The sequence below is a fragment of the Punica granatum genome, chromosome 8 (assembly GCF_007655135.1).
Source record: "Punica granatum isolate Tunisia-2019 chromosome 8, ASM765513v2, whole genome shotgun sequence".
NCBI lineage: Eukaryota > Viridiplantae > Streptophyta > Magnoliopsida > Myrtales > Lythraceae > Punica > Punica granatum.
The window spans coordinates 10,645,791-10,667,171 of NC_045134.1; the positions used below are offsets into that span (position 1 = coordinate 10,645,791).

General features: G+C 39.8%; 4 protein-coding genes across 4 annotated transcripts; all 4 read left to right on the forward strand.

The window, feature by feature from the left end:
• Nucleotides 1–4,807: 4,807 nt before the first annotated feature.
• Nucleotides 4,808–6,253, forward strand: LOC116188727 (actin-related protein 2/3 complex subunit 2B-like). The gene is made up of 7 exons (XM_031518213.1): nucleotides 4,808–4,906; nucleotides 5,057–5,134; nucleotides 5,251–5,383; nucleotides 5,611–5,702; nucleotides 5,785–5,841; nucleotides 5,929–5,983; nucleotides 6,240–6,253. Exons 1-7 carry the CDS (start codon nucleotides 4,808–4,810, stop codon nucleotides 6,251–6,253), a joined length of 528 nt encoding a protein of 175 aa, XP_031374073.1.
• A 1,399-nt stretch (nucleotides 6,254–7,652) lies between these two features.
• On the forward strand, nucleotides 7,653–9,724 carry LOC116189634 (60S ribosomal protein L23). The gene is made up of 4 exons (XM_031519386.1): nucleotides 7,653–7,807; nucleotides 8,238–8,522; nucleotides 9,282–9,323; nucleotides 9,450–9,724. The coding sequence occupies exons 1-4, from the start codon at nucleotides 7,795–7,797 to the stop codon at nucleotides 9,530–9,532; spliced, it is 423 nt and encodes a 140-aa protein (XP_031375246.1). The 5' UTR covers nucleotides 7,653–7,794; the 3' UTR covers nucleotides 9,533–9,724.
• Nucleotides 9,725–12,197: 2,473 nt separating this feature from the next.
• On the forward strand, nucleotides 12,198–13,559 carry LOC116188615 (disease resistance protein RGA2-like). Its single transcript, XM_031518077.1, has one exon. It carries the CDS (start codon nucleotides 12,372–12,374, stop codon nucleotides 13,431–13,433), a length of 1,062 nt encoding a protein of 353 aa, XP_031373937.1. The 5' UTR covers nucleotides 12,198–12,371; the 3' UTR covers nucleotides 13,434–13,559.
• On the forward strand, nucleotides 13,413–16,391 carry LOC116188614 (putative disease resistance protein RGA4). The gene is made up of 3 exons (XM_031518076.1): nucleotides 13,413–15,709; nucleotides 15,837–15,920; nucleotides 16,031–16,391. Exons 1-2 carry the CDS (start codon nucleotides 13,521–13,523, stop codon nucleotides 15,847–15,849), a joined length of 2,202 nt encoding a protein of 733 aa, XP_031373936.1. The 5' UTR covers nucleotides 13,413–13,520; the 3' UTR covers nucleotides 15,850–15,920; nucleotides 16,031–16,391.
• Nucleotides 16,392–21,381: the final 4,990 nt, after the last annotated feature.

The window sequence follows — 21,381 nt, forward strand, 5'->3', positions numbered from 1 at the left end:
CCTATTAAAGCCCGATAAAAGCCCAATACAATTTGAGCCCAACTTCCTCCAAATTGGAGGGAAGCCCAACAAACTCCCCCTCCCGACTATTTGGAGGCTTCAAGCATACCGGCTATACTTCGGCAAACATGAAGTTTCTCCCTAGCGAGAGGTTTTGTCATCATATCAGCTCCATTCTCATCGGTGTGCACTTTGTCTAGCTTCACCAGCTTGGACTCCAACACATCTCTAATCCAATGAAACTTGATATCGATATGCTTCGACCTCGAATGGAAAGTGGGATTCTTGCAAAGATGAATGGCGCTTTGACTATCACAGTGTAGAACATACCTTTCTTGCTTCAAGCTCAACTCCTGCAAAAACTTTTGCAACCACAACATCTCCTTGCAACCTTCGGTCACCGCAATGTATTCGGCTTCCGTTGTAGACAAAGCGATGCACTTTTGAAGCCTTGACTGCCATGAGATAGCTCCCCCTGCAAAAGTCATCAAGTATCCCGAAGTGGATTTCCGGGAATCGATATCTCCTGCCATATCTGCATCCGTGTAGCCCACTAACTCCGGCTTACCAGTGCCAAAGTGTAAACACACCTTGGATGTTCCTCTGAGATACCTCAGGATCCATTTAACCGCATTCCAATGCTCTTTCCCCGGATTGGAGAGAAAACGACTTACCACACCAACAGAATGAGCAATATCTGGCCTTGTACAGACCATGGCATACATTAAACTTCCTACAGCTGATGAGTAAGGAACTTTCTTCATCTCTTCTTTCTCCTTCTCACTTGTAGGACATTGCTTCGAGCTAAGTTTGAAATGAGAAGCAAGTGGTGATGAAACTGGTTTAGCATTACCCATGTTGAACCGATCCAAAATCTTCTCGATGTACTTCTCTTGAGAAAGCCAAAGTTTTCCACTTGATCTGTCACGAGAAATATGCATCCGAAGGATCTGTTTTGCCGGTCCCAAATCCTTCATGGCAAAGGACTTGTTGAGCTCCTTCTTCAACTCTATAATCTTGCTCATATCATGACCAACAAGTAGCATATCATCCACATATAACAGTAAAATGATAAAATCACCATTCGAGAATTGTTTCACGAACACACAATGATCTGAAGTTGTCCGTGTGTAGCCATGGCTCAACATGAAAGAGTCAAACTTTTTATACCACTGCCGAGGTGCTTGCTTAAGCCCATACAAGCTCTTCTTCAGCCTGCACACCAAATGCTCCTTACCTTTAACTCGGAATCCTTCAGGCTGCTCCATATATATTTCTTCCTCCAAGTCACCATGCAGGAAAGCTGTTTTTACATCGAGCTGCTCGATCTCCAAATTTAGACTAGCTGCCAGTGCGAGAACAACTCGGATCGATGACATCTTGACAACAGGCGAGAAGATCTCCTCGAAGTTAACTCCTTTCTTCTGGTTGAAACCTTTCACTACCAGTCGAGCTTTGTATCGAGGTCGCGAGTTCTCTGTCTTCAACCTGTAGACCCATTTGTTCTTCAATGCTCTCTTACCTTGCGGTAGCTTCACTAGGTCATACGTGTGATTTTCAGACAAGGAGTTCATCTCCTCATTCATCGCCTTCAACCAGTGCTCCTTGTGCTCATGTGCCACAGCTTCATCATAGCACTCAGGTTCTCCCCCGTCAGTCAGTAGCACATACTCATGAGGCGGATATCTTGTAGATGGTCGTCTTATTCTATCAGATTGTCTAGGTAGATCTGCAAGCTCTAACTGTAACCGCGAGCCTGTATCATCCGTAGTCACATCATCATCTACCTGAGGAATCTCACCCCCAGTCGTGGTTTCTTCATACTCACCAGGTACCTCTTCCATTGGATGCTCTACATCAACCGGTACAGGAATAGAGATATCGTGAGGATTGCCTACACCGGCCTTCTCTAACTTTTGCAAATCCTCGATTGTCTGGTCCTCAAAGAAGACAACATCCCTGCTCCTGATGATCTTCTTGCTATCAGGGTCCCAAAGCCTGTACCCGAACTCTTCATGTGCATAACCCAAGAAGATGCACTGTTTTGCCTTGGCATCAAGTTTTGATCTTTCATCTCGAGGAATGTGAACAGATGCCCTGCACCCGAATACTCTGAGATGCTTGTATGATACTTTCTTGCCGGTCCACACCTGCTGGGGTACATCTCCATCAAGTGCAACTGACGGTGTAAGATTAATAAGATCAACCGCTGACCTCATTGCCTCGCCCCAGAAAGGCTTAGACAGTTTCGCTTGAGAAAGCATACAACGAACTCTCTCAACAATTGTGCGGTTCATCCTCTCTGCAAGCCCGTTCTGTTGTGGTGTCTTCGGTACCGTCTTCTCAAGTTTGATACCGTGAGTCCTGCAATAGTTCTCGAAAGGACCTCTATACTCACCACCATTATCAGCTCTGACACATTTCAACTTCATGCCTGTTTCTCTTTCCACTGCTACATGGAAGTTCTTGAAAATCTCAGTCACCTGATCTTTAGTTCTCATAGGGTAAGCCCAAACTTTCCTGGTGTGATCATCTATAAATGTCACAAAATAGAGAGCACCACCAAGAGATCTATCCGACATAAAACAAACATCTGTATGCACAAGATCAAGTATATGATGGCATCTAGAGGGACGACTTCTAACAAAAGAAACTCTCCTCTGCTTACCAGCTAAACAGTGATCACAAGTGCTCAAGTGCATACCTTTAACGGGCAAAGACTGCTTTCTAGCAAGAATTTGAATACCTTTCTCGCTGATATGCCCAAGTCTCCTATGCCATAGCTCGATAGGATAATCCTCAGCAACATTAACCTGACCGGAATTGTGTTTGGCACGCAGCCTGTAGAGAGTGTCGGTCTTCTGACCCCGTGCCACAATCAACGAACCCTTGGAGAGCTTCCATCTCCCATTGCTGAATTCATTACTGTAGCCTTCATCATCAAGCTGACCCGTCGAGATTAGGTTAAGGCGAATTTCTGGAACATGCCTCACCTTCTTCAGAAACAACTTGCAGCCAAGCTCGGTCTCTAGACAGACATCACCAATACCGACAATCTTGCATGATTGTCCATTCCCCATTCTCACATAACCATAGTCCCCGGTAGTGTAAGATGAGAAGAAATCCCGATGAGGAGTGACATGAAACGAGGCACCTGTATCTGCAACCCAGGTAGAGTCCTGACATGTGAAATTCACATAGGCTTCATCACAAATGATGTAGGTCTCTCCATCAGATGCCACTGCTGTAGTACCTTCTTCCTTCTTGCTCTCACCGTTGCCATTCTGATTTTTCTTCAGAGCTCTACACTCCCTTTTGTAGTGTCCCTCCTTTCCACAGTGATAGCAAGTGACCACTTTCCTCGTCTTCGACTTTGATCTGCCCCTCGATTTGCCACGTGAGTTACTATGCTTGGAAGAGAAATTTCTGCTTTGACTTCTCCCCCGTTGTTCAGTAACCAAAGCTTCAGACTGAATGGAAATCCCCGAGCCTTTCCTTCTGGTCTCCTCATTAAATAAACTGTCTGTCACCGTGGCCAACGATAGCTTCCCGTTTGGCGCAGAATTGCTTAATGCAACCACAAGTGTGTCCCAATTATCCGGTAGAGTCCCTAAAAGTAGACAAGCCTGCAACTCATCGGGTAATATTATCTCCAGGTTCATCAACTGGTTAATAATATCCTGGAAATTACTCATGTGCGCAGCCATATCACCTCCATCCTGAAAGCGAAGATGAACCAGCTTCTTCACGAGGAATGCTTTATTTTGCGGTGTCTTCCTCGCATAGAGATTTGTCAATTTATCCCACAAAGCTTTTGCATTTGTCTCCTGAGCAACATGATGATAAATACTATTGTCTATCCACTGCCGAATCAAACCAATAGTCTTCCGATTTGTGCGTTCCCAAGCCTTGTCATCCTTATCTTTGGGTTTCGCGGAATCCCCTTCAATAGGATCGTACAAATCCCTGCAAAATAGAAGATCCTCCATCCGAGACTTCCATATAGAGTAGTTGGTTGCATTCAACTTGAACATAGATCCTGTAGATTCCTCCATCTCGAAAACACCGAAAAAACTCAAACTTCTCTAACCCGAAGCTCTGATACCACTTGTTGGGGTTAGGGATGTACTCAACCAAACAATAACGCAGCGATTAATCTTCCTCCCCTACTGGTGTAATCGAGATAGGAACTAATCAAATCAACCAACAAGCAGTAAAGTAAAACAACACCAAGAATTTTACGTGGAAAACCCCAATGTGGGGAAAAACCACGGGACCAACTCCGAATCAACGATCCACTATGAAGGTTATACAATGTCTTTCATCAAGGGTAAACCCTTGGATCACCAAACTCAAGAGAAACACTCTCTTGGATCACCCAAATACTAAATTCGTCACCCACACCGGGTGGTTCACAAAATCAGCTGAAACAGCACCTACAGAGCTCGAATAGAAATTCTGACCGTTCAGAAGTTAGCCCCACGTGTTGTGAAGCTGCTGTCAAAATTTCGTCTCAATCGGAGTTCGTTTGACGTCCCGATCGAGGTTTGATCTCCAGCTGCGCGCTGCCTCTGTTCTGCTGTGCTGTTCTGCTGCCCCTTTGCTGCTGCTGTTCTGCCGCTTCTTCAAATCTGCAGCTCTGTTGTTCAACTGTTCTCTGCTGCCATATATATATATATATGCTGAAATATAAACCCTAACAAAACTGGGTTCTTGGGCCTATTAAAGCCCGATAAAAGCCCAATACAATTTGAGCCCAACTTCCTCCAAATTGGAGGGAAGCCCAACAAGCTGTCAGCTGAAAGAGATGCTGCAGAATGTCAACTCTCAGGAGCAGCTTCAAGGAATGTACAGGCCAATCAAACTCGTCTATCACCACAGAGAGCCCTTCTTTGTCATCAGGCAGGTAAGTCAGTCTCACACTCGGGAACTCACCATGATTAGCAAGATCAACAGAAAGAAAGATGAACTCTCACGCATGACCACCAATATATCCCAACTTTGTCCATATAAATCTGCAAAGCGGTCTAAAATGATGCAAATTTTAAATTGACAGCCACAGAAGATCACAGCGGTTTTTCCTATGCGATTCAAAGAAGACCCAGATGTGATCATAGCAACCGCATTTTTTCAGGTCTGTCTGAACAGTATACAAGACCAATCCAATTTCTTTTGTGTATCTTCTGTTGATTTAGGTGCCTTAAATGAAAAGTTCAGTGATAATTATTATGCTTTCTTTTCGAAAATCAGGAACTCATGGATGTGGGAAGTTCAGAAGCATGGGCCAAAGCACCTCCATGTACATGGTCACCCATCCCTCCTGCCGAGTTGAGAGGGGAACCACTTGAAGATCTGAGCACCAACTGCGGTTTCGTTTCGTTCGGTATGCACTCACTTTGTTACATAATCATCATTTCCAAGGAAGTTTTTCAGAACCGGACTGGCAGTGACTGGTCAAGGCACGGATTCCCAGGCTCGCTTGTGGGTCCAAGTCCGACCGACATTCTGATACAATTAAATTGGTAGACAAGAGAAGACTTAAGGATAATAAAGAAGAAGGATCAGCAGTTTAACTCACCTCTTAACACAGTGCACTTATCGGTGATGCAGATATTACTTCACATCATGTGAAAGGCAAAAGGCTGGATAAGACAGTATGGAGTTTACTGAATTTCCATGCCTTCGTCAAATATCACGTGAAGGTAAAAGAATGAAACAACAGCAGATTCTATTACCTTTACGAGAATTATTGCAAGCATTAAGTCGTGTTGATTGTTCACATAGTGCACCCGAGGCTTTATACAGAGAAGGATGAGAAAGCGCTTGGACAGTCTTGTCAAGGTGATGAACCAGTATCATACCTTCAAATACAGCTATCGAATTTCTGACTGTTACCCGGATGTTTTGTGTTCATTTTTCAAACTACAGATCCTTCACAGTGAAGGCTTAGAAGAAGAAAGAGAGCACGAAGAGGAACCTAAAGGTATGATCATATCTTCAGCTAAAAAGTTTCCAAACAGGATAATGCAAATTTTTCTATGATGAAAAATTATGCTTCCTTTGTGTCAGTTAGCGAAGCTAAGAATCCAGCTAGATTACAACCTTTTTGAATCGGAACGGAAAGCATACCTTCTCTGTAAACCTGGACATATAATTCACCATTCTTGGTTTGGTCCGGTTTCAGCTCATACTAAAACAAATCTTTGAGGAAATTCTTGATCCCCACTCTGTATATGCAGGTTGTGGTGCATGAGTAGTTTAGCTAGTACCTCAAGAGCTAAGAACCTCAAACGAAGATGCTGGAACTTATTTGTCAGGAAGTCCAAGAGAACACGTTCCCCAGTCAAAATCCGTGGAGGCGTGCGCTTTAGGCATCGGTGGTTAAAGATCCCGAAGTTCTCTTCGCCAAGGATATACAACAAATTAGACTAACAGTTTGTGATTTTGTTACGTTTGAAATCAAAGCATCACTAATCCACAGCAAAATAGCCCGATTTCTATCCTTGCACAACAAATTCCTACCAAAAAAATGCTGTAAAACTGAAGTTCTCAAACGTAAAGGGCGTAAGTTATACTCCAAGAGATTCAAGCGCCATGCTCAATCAGACTGCCTGGTTGTGTGCAACTTCGGGGTGATTGTTGAAGGTCCAATAGTTCTTCTTGGCGATGTGATACAGTTAATTACCATTCCAACAATCATAGAACAATAACATGAAACAACCAGCAAAGATTTTATTTGCCCTTCTCATTTCAGCAGCAGGTGAATGATAGAGTACTGATCAATAGCCAACATAGACATGATCACTCACTCTGTTTGAGACAGTGCACAAAAGAGTGCTCCTGTCAGTATGTATCTAGGCACTAAGCAGGGCAGAGGCCGATGAGAAATCGTTCTTTCCGCTTGTTGAGTTTGTGATCTTGTCATTAGCAGCATGGCTTATTAGGTAAGTTCCCACATAGGGCGACAAAGTGAGGCGCGATATATCTAGAAATCTCGAGTATCCTGCAATCAACCTAGCTTCCATCTGAAACTCACAAGACTATCTATTCAACTTTAAACCCCTTGTAGATGTTACTCCCAAAATTTTTTAAATGAAATTCCTACTCTCTCAACTATAACAAACAAAAATATTGCTCCCCAATCATTGTAAAATGACAAATAAATGAAAATTCAAAGAAAAAGCAAAATGATAAACATAGTCTAATAGCATTCGATAAAAAATCTTCTATCACATAAAGAAGAGATTTCTTTACGTCTCATTTCTCAACTAACCCTAGCAATCCTTTCCTGAGTTTAGTGGTATGCTCCGGAGATTTATTGATATTAAATTTACTAATTTTAGATTTTTCTTAAAAAATCTCTCTAATCATGCCATCAAATTTTACAGTAGAATTATCTGTTCAATTTTTTTTTTATCTCCATAGGTGAATATTCAATCAAGAAAAAAAATTTCTTCATTTTTTTTATCTATATATACCGTGAAAATTCAATCAATAAATTTTGTAAGTTTTTGCTTGCTAAGGGCTGTGGTCTTGACTTCTTCGTTCACCATTCACAAAAAAGCTGATATCATAACTTCGTCCAAAGAAAACTGGTCGCGGACGGAATAATAAGTTGACGAAAACTTCAGGCACCGTTCTATAATTTTGAAGAGCATGCGGGCTCCATTGTAATTTCATGAACTTAAAATGGAAACCCTAGTTGCCGCTGTTGGCTCTCCCCCGCAACGCTACTCCCTTTATAAGCAGCTCAAAACCCTAATCGAGTTCTGGGTTTCTCTGTAGCCGTCGAAGATGTCGAAGCGAGGTCGGTTCTCTCTCTCTCCCCGAGCTTCTCCTTCTTCACAGTCTTCTTCCCTTTTCTGTTTGCTTCATATGAGAATCCATGCGGACTAAGTTGTGCTATCCGTTCGTTTTACCTGTGAACATGTACATTTTCTTTTTGTAGAATTAAGGCTTGATCACGTCTGCTGATAGTTTATGACATGTAGCTGAAGATTCGCTGACTTTCTGATGTATATTCGGGTTGGAGAAATCTCAATTTCATTATGAATGTATTAAGACTTCTGAATCTTAAATCTTAAATCTACTGTTGTTGTAATGGCGGTGAATTTTGTTGGAATTTGCGATGACGGAAGTTATTTACAGATGCCCTGTTATTGTGTAAAATGAATGTGAAGTTATCGGAGAGAGTGTGAAGACTGAGGAGTTGATGTTTTTTTTTTTTGGGCTTATAGGACGCGGAGGATCGGCGGGTAACAAGTTCAGGATGTCGCTGGGTCTCCCGGTGGCGGCCACGGTTAACTGTGCCGATAACACCGGGGCCAAGAACTTGTACATCATCTCCGTGAAGGGGATCAAGGGTCGTCTTAACAGGCTGCCCTCTGCCTGTGTCGGGGACATGGTTATGGCCACTGTCAAGAAGGGGAAGCCTGACCTCAGGAAGAAGGTGATGCCCGCCGTCATCGTGAGACAGCGCAAGCCCTGGCGCAGAAAGGACGGTGTCTACATGTACTTCGAAGGTCGATACTTTTATAGTGCTTATTGAACTGCCAGTACTTTGTTATGTTTTGAGTTTTGTTGATGCAGTTCGGTTCGTTTCTCACAGTTAAGATTGTCTGCTATTGGGTTTTATGGACATTTTTGTCTTGCTTGTCATATATTTCATAGGCGACGTTGACTCTTTTTTATGCTGGTGATGTGGTGTGAAGAATTGTTTTGGGTAGTTTCTTTGCACGTCCCATAGCCAGCTATAGTAGCTTTCCAACCTACCCCTACACCAGATGTTAAAATTCTATTATCATCCCTGTCAAGGTTGGGACACTACTCAGTTAATGTCTTTTGTAATTCACACTTGTTATCAACTGCTTCAGACATCAGCGAGGCTGTCTGTCATTCCATCCTCCAAACTACTTAGGTTCTCGTACTTGTTTGATATGCTTGTTGACTTGTATTCATATGCTGCTTGAGTTGTCCCTGGACATTAGTCAGGTATCCACCTAATGTCAGTGGTTGATACGGTTACGAGTCTGGAAAAGTGAGTCATGTCCTTCATTACAGATGTTCTTGCCCTTCAATGTTCACATCTGCTCCATCTGGGCTCTACATTTTTGTGACTGCCAGCAATTTAGCTCTTCATGTAGCTGCACAATGTTGCAGTTGTTCCTAGCCTTTGTTGCTTATATATATGTATTGTGGAGCTTGGTTCGGCCTGGGCATGTGCATTGTTTTGGGTAGTTTCTTTGCTGATGTTTACTGATGATCAATTCATTTATTTGCAGATAATGCTGGTGTTATTGTGAACCCTAAGGGAGAGATGAAAGGTACAGCTCTCTATAATTTTCGATGCACTTACATACCTCCTTATCTGATACGCTCTGATTTGTGAGATTCGCGCATCTTTGGCTAATTTTCCAAGATTTCTGACTCTCGTCTCTGGCTTGCTTTAGGTTCTGCTATCACTGGTCCTATTGGGAAGGAGTGTGCTGATCTGTGGCCCAGAATTGCAAGTGCTGCCAACGCAATCGTTTAAGAGTCCTTAAATTTTCTTGCTGTTCTTTGGTCGGGAACTCGGGGTGATATAGCACCTGCATCTTGCACTTTGTTTCAGTTTAGGGAGTTTTGAGTAATTTGAATTTTGTCAGATGGGCTTTCTTGTGTTCCGGTGGAGCTCTATCCTTGGATTATTGACTTCATTATATATTTTCAGAGTTATTGAACAGTATGCGTTAGTGTTTCTGGTGCTTTGATTATTGTCTATTAACTAAAAGGCCGGAGACAGACGGGACATAATTCAATTAAGAGCAACAAACTTTGATGCGATACATGCCATGCTCGACTTCTGTTCACTAGAGCATGTGAGTTTTGTTTTGCAAGACAATAAAGTAAGAATCTATCTTTTAAGATGTTATCTCAATGAACGTGTTTTCACGTGAAAAAGTTTAAGTGAAGAAATGGAACCATTTTATGAAGTTGGGGTCACCAAAAATACCGACAATTTCAGACTCCACTGGAAAATCTGTGGTATCTGTTCGCGTCCTTCACTATGGTCTTAATTTACAACTCTGCTCAGGTACTTGAGCCCCTCATGGCAGTCCCTACAGATCCTGAAGTTCTTCCCAATCCTGAGTGCCCTACCCTGCAGTGTGATGCCCTCCAGGAGCCCGAATCCCGCTGCCAGCTTCTTCCTAGGGTGCCGAAGCCTTTCTCTCCTCTCTGCCTCAACTATCGACTCGTGATGCACCATCTCGTCCATTACAGGCTGGTAACCTGAAAGCTCGATCGCCGAAATCAGCTCCTCCAGCTTTGCCTAGAGCTCACCCCTCCTCTCTTGTTTGTTGCCGGTCTCCTACCACAAACACATGGACCCTCTCACGTGTCTCGACCCAGCTCTGGCCCACCTCTTTCCTCTTTTCTCTATATACTACTATACCTACGCTATCTATACCACTGCATGATGGAAAGAGTTGGCGTCCTGCAACAGTTATTTTTTTGTATGATTTGATTAAATATTCTCTCTCTGATCAATTAAATAGAAGCAAAATAAACTACCAACCCAAAGGATAAAATAGTAATATCACAATATAAATTCCATGGCCCGATCAATAATATTAACACTATCAATACACCCCAGTCAGTATGATATATCTCCCTAGTCATACACTAAACAAGCTTCTATCTCACAATTCATGCAAGTGATGATATGATTAATTGTATTTTAAGAAAATTAACTCAAACTATAAGAGCAATTTGTAAATGACCAATAAGTTACTTAAACCCAATTTCAAAAAAATTCTGAACAAGCACCAAACTTCTTCCTAATAACCTCACCAAGCCAGTCTCACATCCTGAACTTTTTTTTTTATATAAATAAATGACGGTCAGTAGTGATGACGACCTTATCGTCCCCGCTATGCAATTTTTGGAATCTCATGTTCAACCACAGTATATATAGAATGAACTGAACAACCAGCGCCAGTACTGGCCCTGTCAGCGTAGCACCATCAAAAATCTAATATAGTTGACAAAAGCTAGTATCCCCTAAGTTTACGTGAAGAGCACATTTTCTAGCAAATGTTTTGATATAAATATATAGAAGGAATTTGAACTTGGAACCTTAGGTTACCAAACCACATGAAAGTAGTCTTGTAACCATTAGGCCATCAACTCTGGTGGTCATATCGTAAAATTATAGCACATCAAAACAGATAACTCAAGGACATGTTCAGCTATTTCTCTTAAATAAGTAAACGAGATAAAAAGCAGCATAGGATGGCGGTAAAACTTTCAAGAAGTGTGTGTGTGGGGCTTGATGGGCCTAAAGGGCATTAATTGTCTTAAGGCCATATCTAACAAATCAGCCCAATAATATTCTAACGTGATTTTTTAAAAAAACCTTAGCTGTCTTATATATAATAAATAGAGATACATATTTAACCATTAGACGTTGGCTCGTGCTACTAATGGGAATCACTAATTAATTTATTCGATAAAAATGAAAATTGATAATTTATACGCCTGTTTATTAATTAAAAACTCCATAAAGATTATAATTATTCTTCATCATTTTCAAATATATACATGTTTTTCATAAAGATAAGGAAGGAACTTTTCATTAGCCAAAATTTTAATTAATAAAATTAATAATAGAAAGAAATTGATAGATGGGAGAGAAAAAATACATAATGAAGGAAGAAGTAATGGCAAGGGAGAGAGAGGAGAGAGAATGGGAGATTTTTATAAAGTGAATATTTCTTTATAAAGTGAATATTTCTTTTTAAAGAACACCTAGCTGACTTAAGCGATGGAGGGGGTTTCTAGGAAGCAATACCGGTCTCTCCTGCTGGAGGTGATCGGAGCTTGGAGCACGTGGTTCGTCTCGATCGCACCCCACATCGGGATGCAGTAAATTAACCCAATTTGATGATTTTAACAAATTTAATAAAGGGGAAAATTGGTGGGGGCATATCTAGAGGGAGCCTAGGGAGTCGGGTGGGGTTAGGTTAAATGAATCATCCCCCCATGTGTACAAACGTGCCATTCCGACAAATACGAGCTTGTTAAATCATTAAACAAATGGCCTACCAAAAAAATCATTAAACAAACTGTGAGGGCGCACACTTGACAATATATTTATGTTGGTCCAGGCCAGCGTTAGTGCGGGGATTTTAGTTTACAAATTAATTTATTAAAAAAAAAAAGTGGATGCTAGAGGGGAAATCCTCACTCGCTGCTAACAGTGAAGTCAATAGCTAATTTTGCTCTGACCCCGGGCGTTCTCCGTCGCCTTTACTTCATACTCTTCGAGCACAAAGCAAACAGCCATTCCCCTTCATCGATTCCCTTACTTTCGTTCGCAGACTTTTAACGATATGGCTGAGGCAGTTGTCCTGGGCATTGTCCAGAACATCCTCGGGACCTTGGCCTCCGACGCTCTCAAGGAGATCAGGCAGTTCTGGGGAACCAGGGACGAGCTCGAGGCTCTCAGTGGCACGATCTCGATCATCGAGCCGGTCCTGCTCGATGCCGAGGGGAAGTACGACAAGATCCCCAAAGTCAAGACATGGCTTCAGAGGCTTAAGGTTGCTTTCCGCGATGCGGAGGACCTGCTGGACGAGATCTCGACTGCTGAGTTGCGTCGCAAGCTGAGGACCGACCCGGTGAGCAAGTTGTTCTCGAGCTGCCTGAACCCGTTTTTTATGCTGAAAGTGTCTCGTAGAATCAGGGCCGTTAGACAGAAGATAGATTCCATTGCTAAAGACAGGCAGCTTCTACTCTTGGAGCTGGAGGAGCGTCCTGTCACGGATGTCCGGGGTGAGACCAGAGGCAGGAGGAGGGAGCTGACGCACTCCTTTATACTTGACCAAGAGATTATCGGGCGAGATGACAGTAAAAGAGAGATTGTAGAAGTTTTATTAGAAAAGGATGCAGAAGAAGCTGTTTCCGTCATTCCGATTGTCGGAATTGGAGGGTTAGGAAAGACGGCGCTCGCGCAGTGTGTTTTCAACGATGAAAGGATCAAGAGCCATTTCGAGGAAAGAGTCTGGGCCTGCGTGACTGATGTCTTCGATGCAAAAGCCATCATGAGGCAGATTATTGGTTCGGAAGGGAAAATGGAAATGGAGATGGAACAGTTGCAAAATGAGCTCCGAAGAAGAATCGATGGGAAAAAGTACTTGTTGGTCCTAGATGATTTCTGGAGTGAGGACCGCCAAAAGTGGTTGAGCCTCAAGACTCTGTTGATGGGAGGAGCGCGGGGAAGCAAGATTTTGATCACTACTCGACTGAATTTAGTTGCCGAGATAACTCGCACGGTTCTACGACTGTACTTTTTGAGAGGCTTGTCTGAAGAAATGTCCCAAGCTTTGTTCATGAGGATGGCTTTTAGACAAGGGGAAGACGAAAAAGATCCCGAGTTCATCTCCATGGCTTAGGAGATAACCGCAAAGTGTAAGGGGGTCCCTCTAGCCATCAGGTGCTTGGCAAATTTGCTCTTTGTTAAGAACAAGAAAGATGACTGGATGTACATTAAAGATCAACAACTCTCGAAGATAGATATCATGCGGCAAGACGATGCTATTCTAAGGATTCTTAGGCTGAGTTACGATCATCTCCCTTCTCATTTGAAGCAATGCTTTGCATATTGTTCATTGTTCCCAAAAAACCATCGGATTAATAAGAACCTTCTTATTCGATTATGGATGGCACAAGGATTCATTCAGTCAACAGACACAGGGCGATATCTAGAAGACATCGGAGAAGATTACTTCCAGGATTTGGTCAGTGGGAACTTCTTTCAAGACTTGCAAGAAGATGACCTCGGAAATGTGTACAGTTGCAAAATGCATGACCTGATGCACGACGTCGCTCGATTAGTAGCTGGAGATGAGTGCGTTTCATTTGGCGAGAATGCAGAAAGTACTAGTAGTGCAAGGACTCTGCATGTATCATGTGAATCTGTTGAGGATTTACCAAAGGTGCTTCCCATCTGCTTGAACCAAGCAAAGAAGCTTCGCACAGTAATTCCACTTTATCGTCCCAGTACTTCTATAGCACCAATGGTCTGCCTCAAAGATATTGCAAGGCTCGAAGGTATGCGTGTTCTGAAGCTAAATTATGCAAATATCAGCATGGTGCCAAGTTCCATCGGTAATCTGAAGCATCTCAGAGAACTTGATCTTTCTTTTAATCCGATTGACACACTCCCCAGTTCCATAATCAAGTTACAAAATTTGCAGACACTTATACTCTCTAAGTGTCAGGAGCTTAAGGAATTGCCAAGAGACATCAGAAAACTCGTAAAGCTAAGGCATCTTGACCTTTCACGGTGCACCAGCCTGAGTTATTTGCCCAGTGGACTCGGAGAGTTGACTTCTCTGCATACATTGTCATATTTTGTGGTCAGCAATGACCATTCGACCCGGAAATATCATGCCCAGCTAAACGAATTGAATAGCCTAGACAATTTGAGAGGGTACCTTCGCATCAGCAATTTAGGATACAAGAAGGAGGATGTCTTGGAGTATAAGGGGCTGAGCTTGACCAAGAAGGGTGGCCTACAATCGTTAGTGTTAGAGTGGGAAAGAGTTGGAACACTGGATAGTGCTGAGGAGGCATTCAACAATCATGAGGCTATGTTAGATGGTCTCCAGCCGCACCCAAATCTCAGATGGTTATGTCTTATGCATAACATGAGCGCGAGGCTACCGCAGTGGATAATGGATGACATGATCAGCTCCGTACCAAACCTGGTTGAGATTAGTTTCTGGGATTGTAGAAATCTCCAACATCTTCCTCCACTGGGTCTGCTGCCTCATCTCAAGTCCTTGAAGCTGGCCCTTCTATTCATGGTCGACTGTATAGATAACAATAACAGCAATGTTTTGGGCAACGATGATGTGAGCACAAGAGGAACGACTCCTGATACGATAGTTAGGCAAGAGGAGGATCATCAGACTATGCTACAAAAGTCCTTTCCACGCCTTTCTCAGTTATCTATCGTCAACTGCCCCAAGCTGACATCTCTGCCAATCCTTCCACAGCTAGAGAGGCTGACGCTTTATGATGTCAACGAAGGAATACGACACGGGTTCGTTGAGAAACTCAGCTTGAACCGTTTGACGATTGGGGGGATGAAGACTCTTGAAATAGTGCCAAACGAGTGGCTGCATGGGCTCGTTTCTCTCTCCAGAATGACAATTGCTCGCTGCCCCAAGTTGACCTGTCTGTCTCATGGTATGCAAAATCTGAACAAGCTTAGACAACTTATTATTAGGGAGTGCGACCAGCTTGATCTCTCTGTCGATGAGAATGGGAATGCACTGCAATTTCAAGCACTCACGAGCCTCCGATATCTAACAATCTATGGAATCCCGAAACTCATATCGCTGCCAGAGTGGCTTCTTCATCTCACCAATCTTGAGGTGCTCCACCTCAGTAACTTGAGTAATCTCGTGGCTTTGCCAGGGTGGATAGGAGATCTGCTATCGCTTAGGACGCTTGAAATCGTTCAATGCGGCAGTTTGACAGCTCTGCCCGAAGAGATATCAAAGCTCAAATCCCTAGAGTGTGTGAGGATTGCAGGATGCCCTCGCTTAGAAGAAGCATGCCTCAAGGATACGGGAACAGATTGGCCTAAGATTGCTCATCTGCAAATACATTTCAAGGAGTTGGCTCACCTCGATGAAACGGATATATCAATTAAAATCATGTATGTCTTCCTAATCCCACTTCATTCTGTAAAACTGTTGTTGGTCTTTCATTTTCTTAATCTGTAATTTTGTCTTTAAAGTGCTGAAGAACTAATTTTTGAATGCCATCATGCTTTACTACTGCAGGGGATGGGAGTAAGAACTCTTGAATCTACGAGAAGATACAGTTATGTACACGCATACAGGCTGATAACTCTGTTCATCCCTAAGGTAATCAATATGTTTCTCGATTACCTTAATCTGAAAATGATGTATGATTTTAGGAAACGTAATATTGCTGTTCGAAGACTAGCATGTGATATATTTCTGTGTTCTTCCAGGGTCCAAACTGGAGTCAAAGCTCAATGTTTGGCGCCCTCAACATGCCTTCTATATGTAAATTTGCCTCGTGAGATGCCTAAAGAACTTTTGTAATATGAATTTGCCTCGTGAGATGCCTAAAGCTAACTTACTTTGATTCCTAATTCATTCTGATTGTCACATCGGGAGAGACCCATATAATAATACAGTTTCTCTTTCTTCCTTTCCATACATCAGTTCTGAAATTAGGCCAAACAAACATGTCCGGTAAGACGGAGAAAGTTATGGATTCCAGATCATTTTTGTTGTGCTTCAAAGAGAGCTTGATACTGGACTGTGATGGTGAATTTTGATGTAATGAATAAAAGATTTTAAGGTCGATGGAGACCGGATTAGATTGAGATCTCATATTTGTATACTATGGTTTAATCTCAAGAAGGAGAGAAGCCGTGTTTGCTGTTCGTGGCCCTGAGCATTTTTCGGTAGAAAAGCATGGCCTAGCCCCAATACAAACTAAATTAAATCAAGAGATACAAAGACATATGGGGCATGGACGTTCGATACATCATCATTGGAAGCAGAAAGAGAGAGCTCATTGGCATCACATGTGGAAGGACATGAACTCCTAGCTTTTGTTTGAGTACAAAACTAGTGAGCGAGTCAATGCACTTGTTGGCTTACCCGAGTCGATGAGAAAAGAAAAAAGAAGAATTAAGAAGAAGATGACCCTTCTGTTAATTTTAAAATCTACTAATTGATTGATTGCTGGTGGTCAGATGGAATGTATACGATCTTTGTAAATGTCGATGGAAGGAAAAGTATTTAAGGGAATCGTCGAGAACATAAAATAGCTGTTGTGGTAAAGATGAAACCTCAATATGCTACAAAAGTAATCCACAGCATCAAGACCAAAAACGTGATATTCAACAGGAAAAATAAAGAGAAAAACTGAAGAACATAATTGATAGTTATGGGTTCCGCTCCTTATCAACTAAGCTTTTGGAGTGAATAGACGCCCAACTACTTATAGGTCTAGTTGAAATTTATCAAACTTATGATCTAATAATACTTATATACAGTGGCAGAGCCAATGAAGGAGCAGGGTGGCAATTGCCCCCCTCAACTTTGAAATTTTTAAATTTTACCCTAAAAGTATGAGTTTTTTTTATGTAAAATTAGTATTTTCCCCCCTTGAACTTTGAAATTTTAAAATTTTGTCATAAAAGTATAAGTTTGCCTCCCTGGATAAAAATGTTGGCTCCGCCCCTGCTTATATAGATATATTAGAAATAAAATATGGAATATTGTGCTCAAAAATCAAATCTATGAATTTTACGTTTTTATATATTTGCTTTTCATGACAAGTCAACTCATTAAGAAAAACTTAATTTTGTTAAATACAGATGCAAATTGGCCCAAAAAAAAAAGATAGAATCAAATAGAAATGCAATTTTATACAATTAAAACTGTGAAAATTAATGTCTACCGAGTAAAAAATCAACTAACTTATTCCAATTTTATAATCCAATATAAGAACAATTAACTGAATCTTATGATTAACTCAAAATTATAGAGTGCCCAGCTTAAGAAAAAAAAGGAAATCAATCTATAATTTCCTCTGATCTCAAATTTACATTACTTCCATCTTTATACAGTCCCCGCTACTCAAACATACCTCATCGGAGCACTGTTTATTTATTTAATTATTATGTTCGCAAACATAATCTAACCCTTTTCCGTATGGCCTTTTCAGTAGTAGTCTGTAATGCTTTACATGAATCCGAAGAGGGAAAAAAAAGACAATGTCGTGTGTACATTATGTAAATCCATGAATATTTCGACTATCGGCACGTGAAAACAACCAATCTAAGGTTTGACCAATCGATATTATTCCAACCAAATTGAGAAAAACAGCTCTCTTATTCCTTTTCCAACAGTTAACAGATAACTTGGCACGAATACCTCTTGGAATGGGTGTGCCATGTGAGAAACATAACATCTATATCGATGTAACCCCAAATTCGCACCAATATTCCTTACCAAGAGGGAATGTATCTTTTTTTTTTTCCACCCCCTATGTTTGAAGATTTCTTCTTTACTAGATGAAAATCCCCGCGTTGCGCAAGAATGGTTAATATTTTTTTGATAGAAAGTAATATTTAAAATAAATATATTATGAATTTTTAAAAAAAATTATCAATTTAGAAATTGTTTCAATTGAAAATTAAATAAGATTATCGGAGGATCACTGAGTTTTAAATAAAAGAAATTAATGCAAAATTGAAAAGTAATGAAAAAGAGAAGATCGAGAATATACTTACAGTTATAGAAAATCGGATGGAAAAATCACACCTTAAAATTTCCTACGCTATAAATAAGCAAATAAAGCTAAAAAAATATAGAGAGACTAAAATTTTATTGAAGAAACAAAATTAGGAATTTGTTGAGTGAGGGAAACTTCACTTTCCTTTACATCTATAAGCCATATATAGATGATTCATAAAAATAATAGGGAAATATTTTGGTATCTATAAAAAAAGATTTTCTTTCTACTGAAAAAGAACATGAATTTTCTTAAGATTTATATAATATATATATATATGGAGATTATTTATACAAAAATAAAATCTTTCGACTATATATTATTTTTATAGTTTTTTATTATAAAGGGAACTCTTCAAGTAATGAAGTGGTTGTTATACATAAATGGTATATAAGTTGAAAAATAAAAAAAATATTTAAAATGTAAAAACTAATTCCGTACTTTTTCTTTCAATTTAAATTTGTATCATAACAATCTAAAATTTCATGAAAATCGACCTAATATATATATATATATATATATATATATAAAATCTACGATTATTAAGTTTAATTCTTATATATATATATATATAGATATAGAATTTGAGATACAAAATATATTTCTTAAATACTCATTGACAAACATATAGATTATATTTAAGTCATATATACATGAATATATCTTTCCTCGATATTAAAGGCATACATACTATTTAAGATAATTATCTTAGGAGAGAAAAACAATTAGAAAGTATACTTTCCTCATAGATGAATTAGCATATAATTTCCCTGTATAACTAACATGTGGTGAAAATAAAATATATATGGCAATATAATAATTCAAAGATCTATCTATCTAATAAATAGTACCTTGTATATGATTATAAAAAGATAAAGTATATAGTAAATACGAAAACTAATATTAAAAATTAATCATGTAAGATTAGATTAACACAAAATTTATATCGTATATCATTTTTGAATTGAAACTTCAAAGGAAAAGATCTATTGACAACTAAGGTAGTTTAAAAACACGAGATTTACAATGGAGAGTGATGGACAAGGCTTACGTTGTAGTACAAATTCTTTGTTGTAAGAATTTTCTAGAGAAATAATAAAACTGTATAAACTAGGCAAAAAGTAATTAATATTGAGAGAAATATTCTTAAAACTATAAAAAAAATTGAAAATAAAAAAATCGATGTATATTGTGATAGACATGGCCTTTCTTTTATGATTAGCTAATACTAACCTCCATCAATCTTCCTTGATTTGTTCATCAAACAGTATAAAGCTAACCATAGAAATTTTCAATGGAACAACATATATTATCTATAAAAAATTTAAACCTACTTGACTACTCTTTAACGTAAATATGCTATAATGCTAATACTCATCAAAATAAAATTAATGAGATTATGTATAAATAACCAATAAACTTGGAAGGCTTGGAGGAGAGGCAAGAATATTTACATGTTGTAGGGACTTTTTTTGCGGGTGAATTTGGGGTCGCTTGGAGTAGGGATTTCATAGTTAATTTATATATGCATATACACGCACAGTTTCCAAATAATATAGTTTACCTTATAATATAATTCTAGAAATACACTTAGACTTACCGACTAATATAGCATTGCAATATATTTCTTATATAGAATATGCAATATATATATATATATATTGATATAATGCAATTATTATAATATATAACATTGCATTGACTAATATAGCATTACCTCTTTTTGTTAAACTTGTGCAGTTTATATATATAAATTGCTACAATATAAATAATTTTCTGAAAAGTAGTTAATATGTAATCTACTGCATATTTTGTTCTTTTGTATATATTCGACTATATGCAAATAATATATATATTCTACTACATAATTAATGATAAAAAATTTCTTAATATATAATTAATGACGTGGCAAAGTGAGATAGCTCCGTTTCTTTTTTTGATTATGTGAGGACGTGAGAATTGAGTTCGTGCTTTGTTTTCATAATATATAAATTAAATGACATCCCACTAAAGTTTCATCTAAACAGGTGACGCTAGAGAATAAAAAGCTAATTAAAGAAATTGTTTGCAGATCAAACCAAATGGGTGGTGATCATCTTGATTCCCATGCTGCCTTGGTTAAATGCATAACCGTTACCAACAAAGTAATGATTGAGTGATAAACAGATTCAACTCCCATAATAAGGTGAAGAACACAAGTTCGAGTCTTGGGAAGTGTACACTTATCCCAAGAAAGCACTCCCCCACCTAAGCTAAAGCTTCCCCACGCTTATCGCTGCGCTCCCCGTCGACACAAAGTCGTCATAGATTCCTCCCACCAAGGCCAACTCTGATGCCACTTGTCACAGGCTCCAAGTTTGGATCCTGTGCAAGCGCCCAAGATCTATATATTGAGGCTCCCCAGGCCCCGCTCTCCCCAAGTTGACAAGCTAACACAAATATTCCAAAATAAGGACAGGAACATCCGGAGTACGTATCTGTAATATACCAACAAATATTTATCTCGCATACAATGAAGACAACCATACAAATAGTAAAGGGTTAATCACACCAAAAATCATGAATTTTGACTGTTTTCTCAAATCTAATATAGACTTTCAATTTTCTCAAATCTAAGTAACAACTTGCCACGTTAGACCAAATATAGCATCCGTCACGTTTTCTGACGGGGCAAGTAACGGCAATCGATGTGACCTGACTATTTTTAAGCTCTAATCAAACAGCGACACCTGAACCAATGGTCCCACTTTATTATTTAAGAAGACCATAATATTTCTCATTTTTCAAATTTGACCCCATATTCTTGGGATCGAGTGGAGGAATCAAGTCGTGGAAGGAGGAAGGTCTTCAATGCCGAGATTTATGAACCTGCTACTGCTACTCATTATCAAGTCGTGAAGCCCACCCATGAAACTGCTATTGCAATTTATGAACCTGAATTCCCACAGTGAATGCAGGTCTTCAATGTCGAGATTCTCAAACCTGTCGTTCTTCGAGCAAGTTTGTCTTCCGGTTGACATGCAAGAGAACCAAGCAAGACAAACTGGA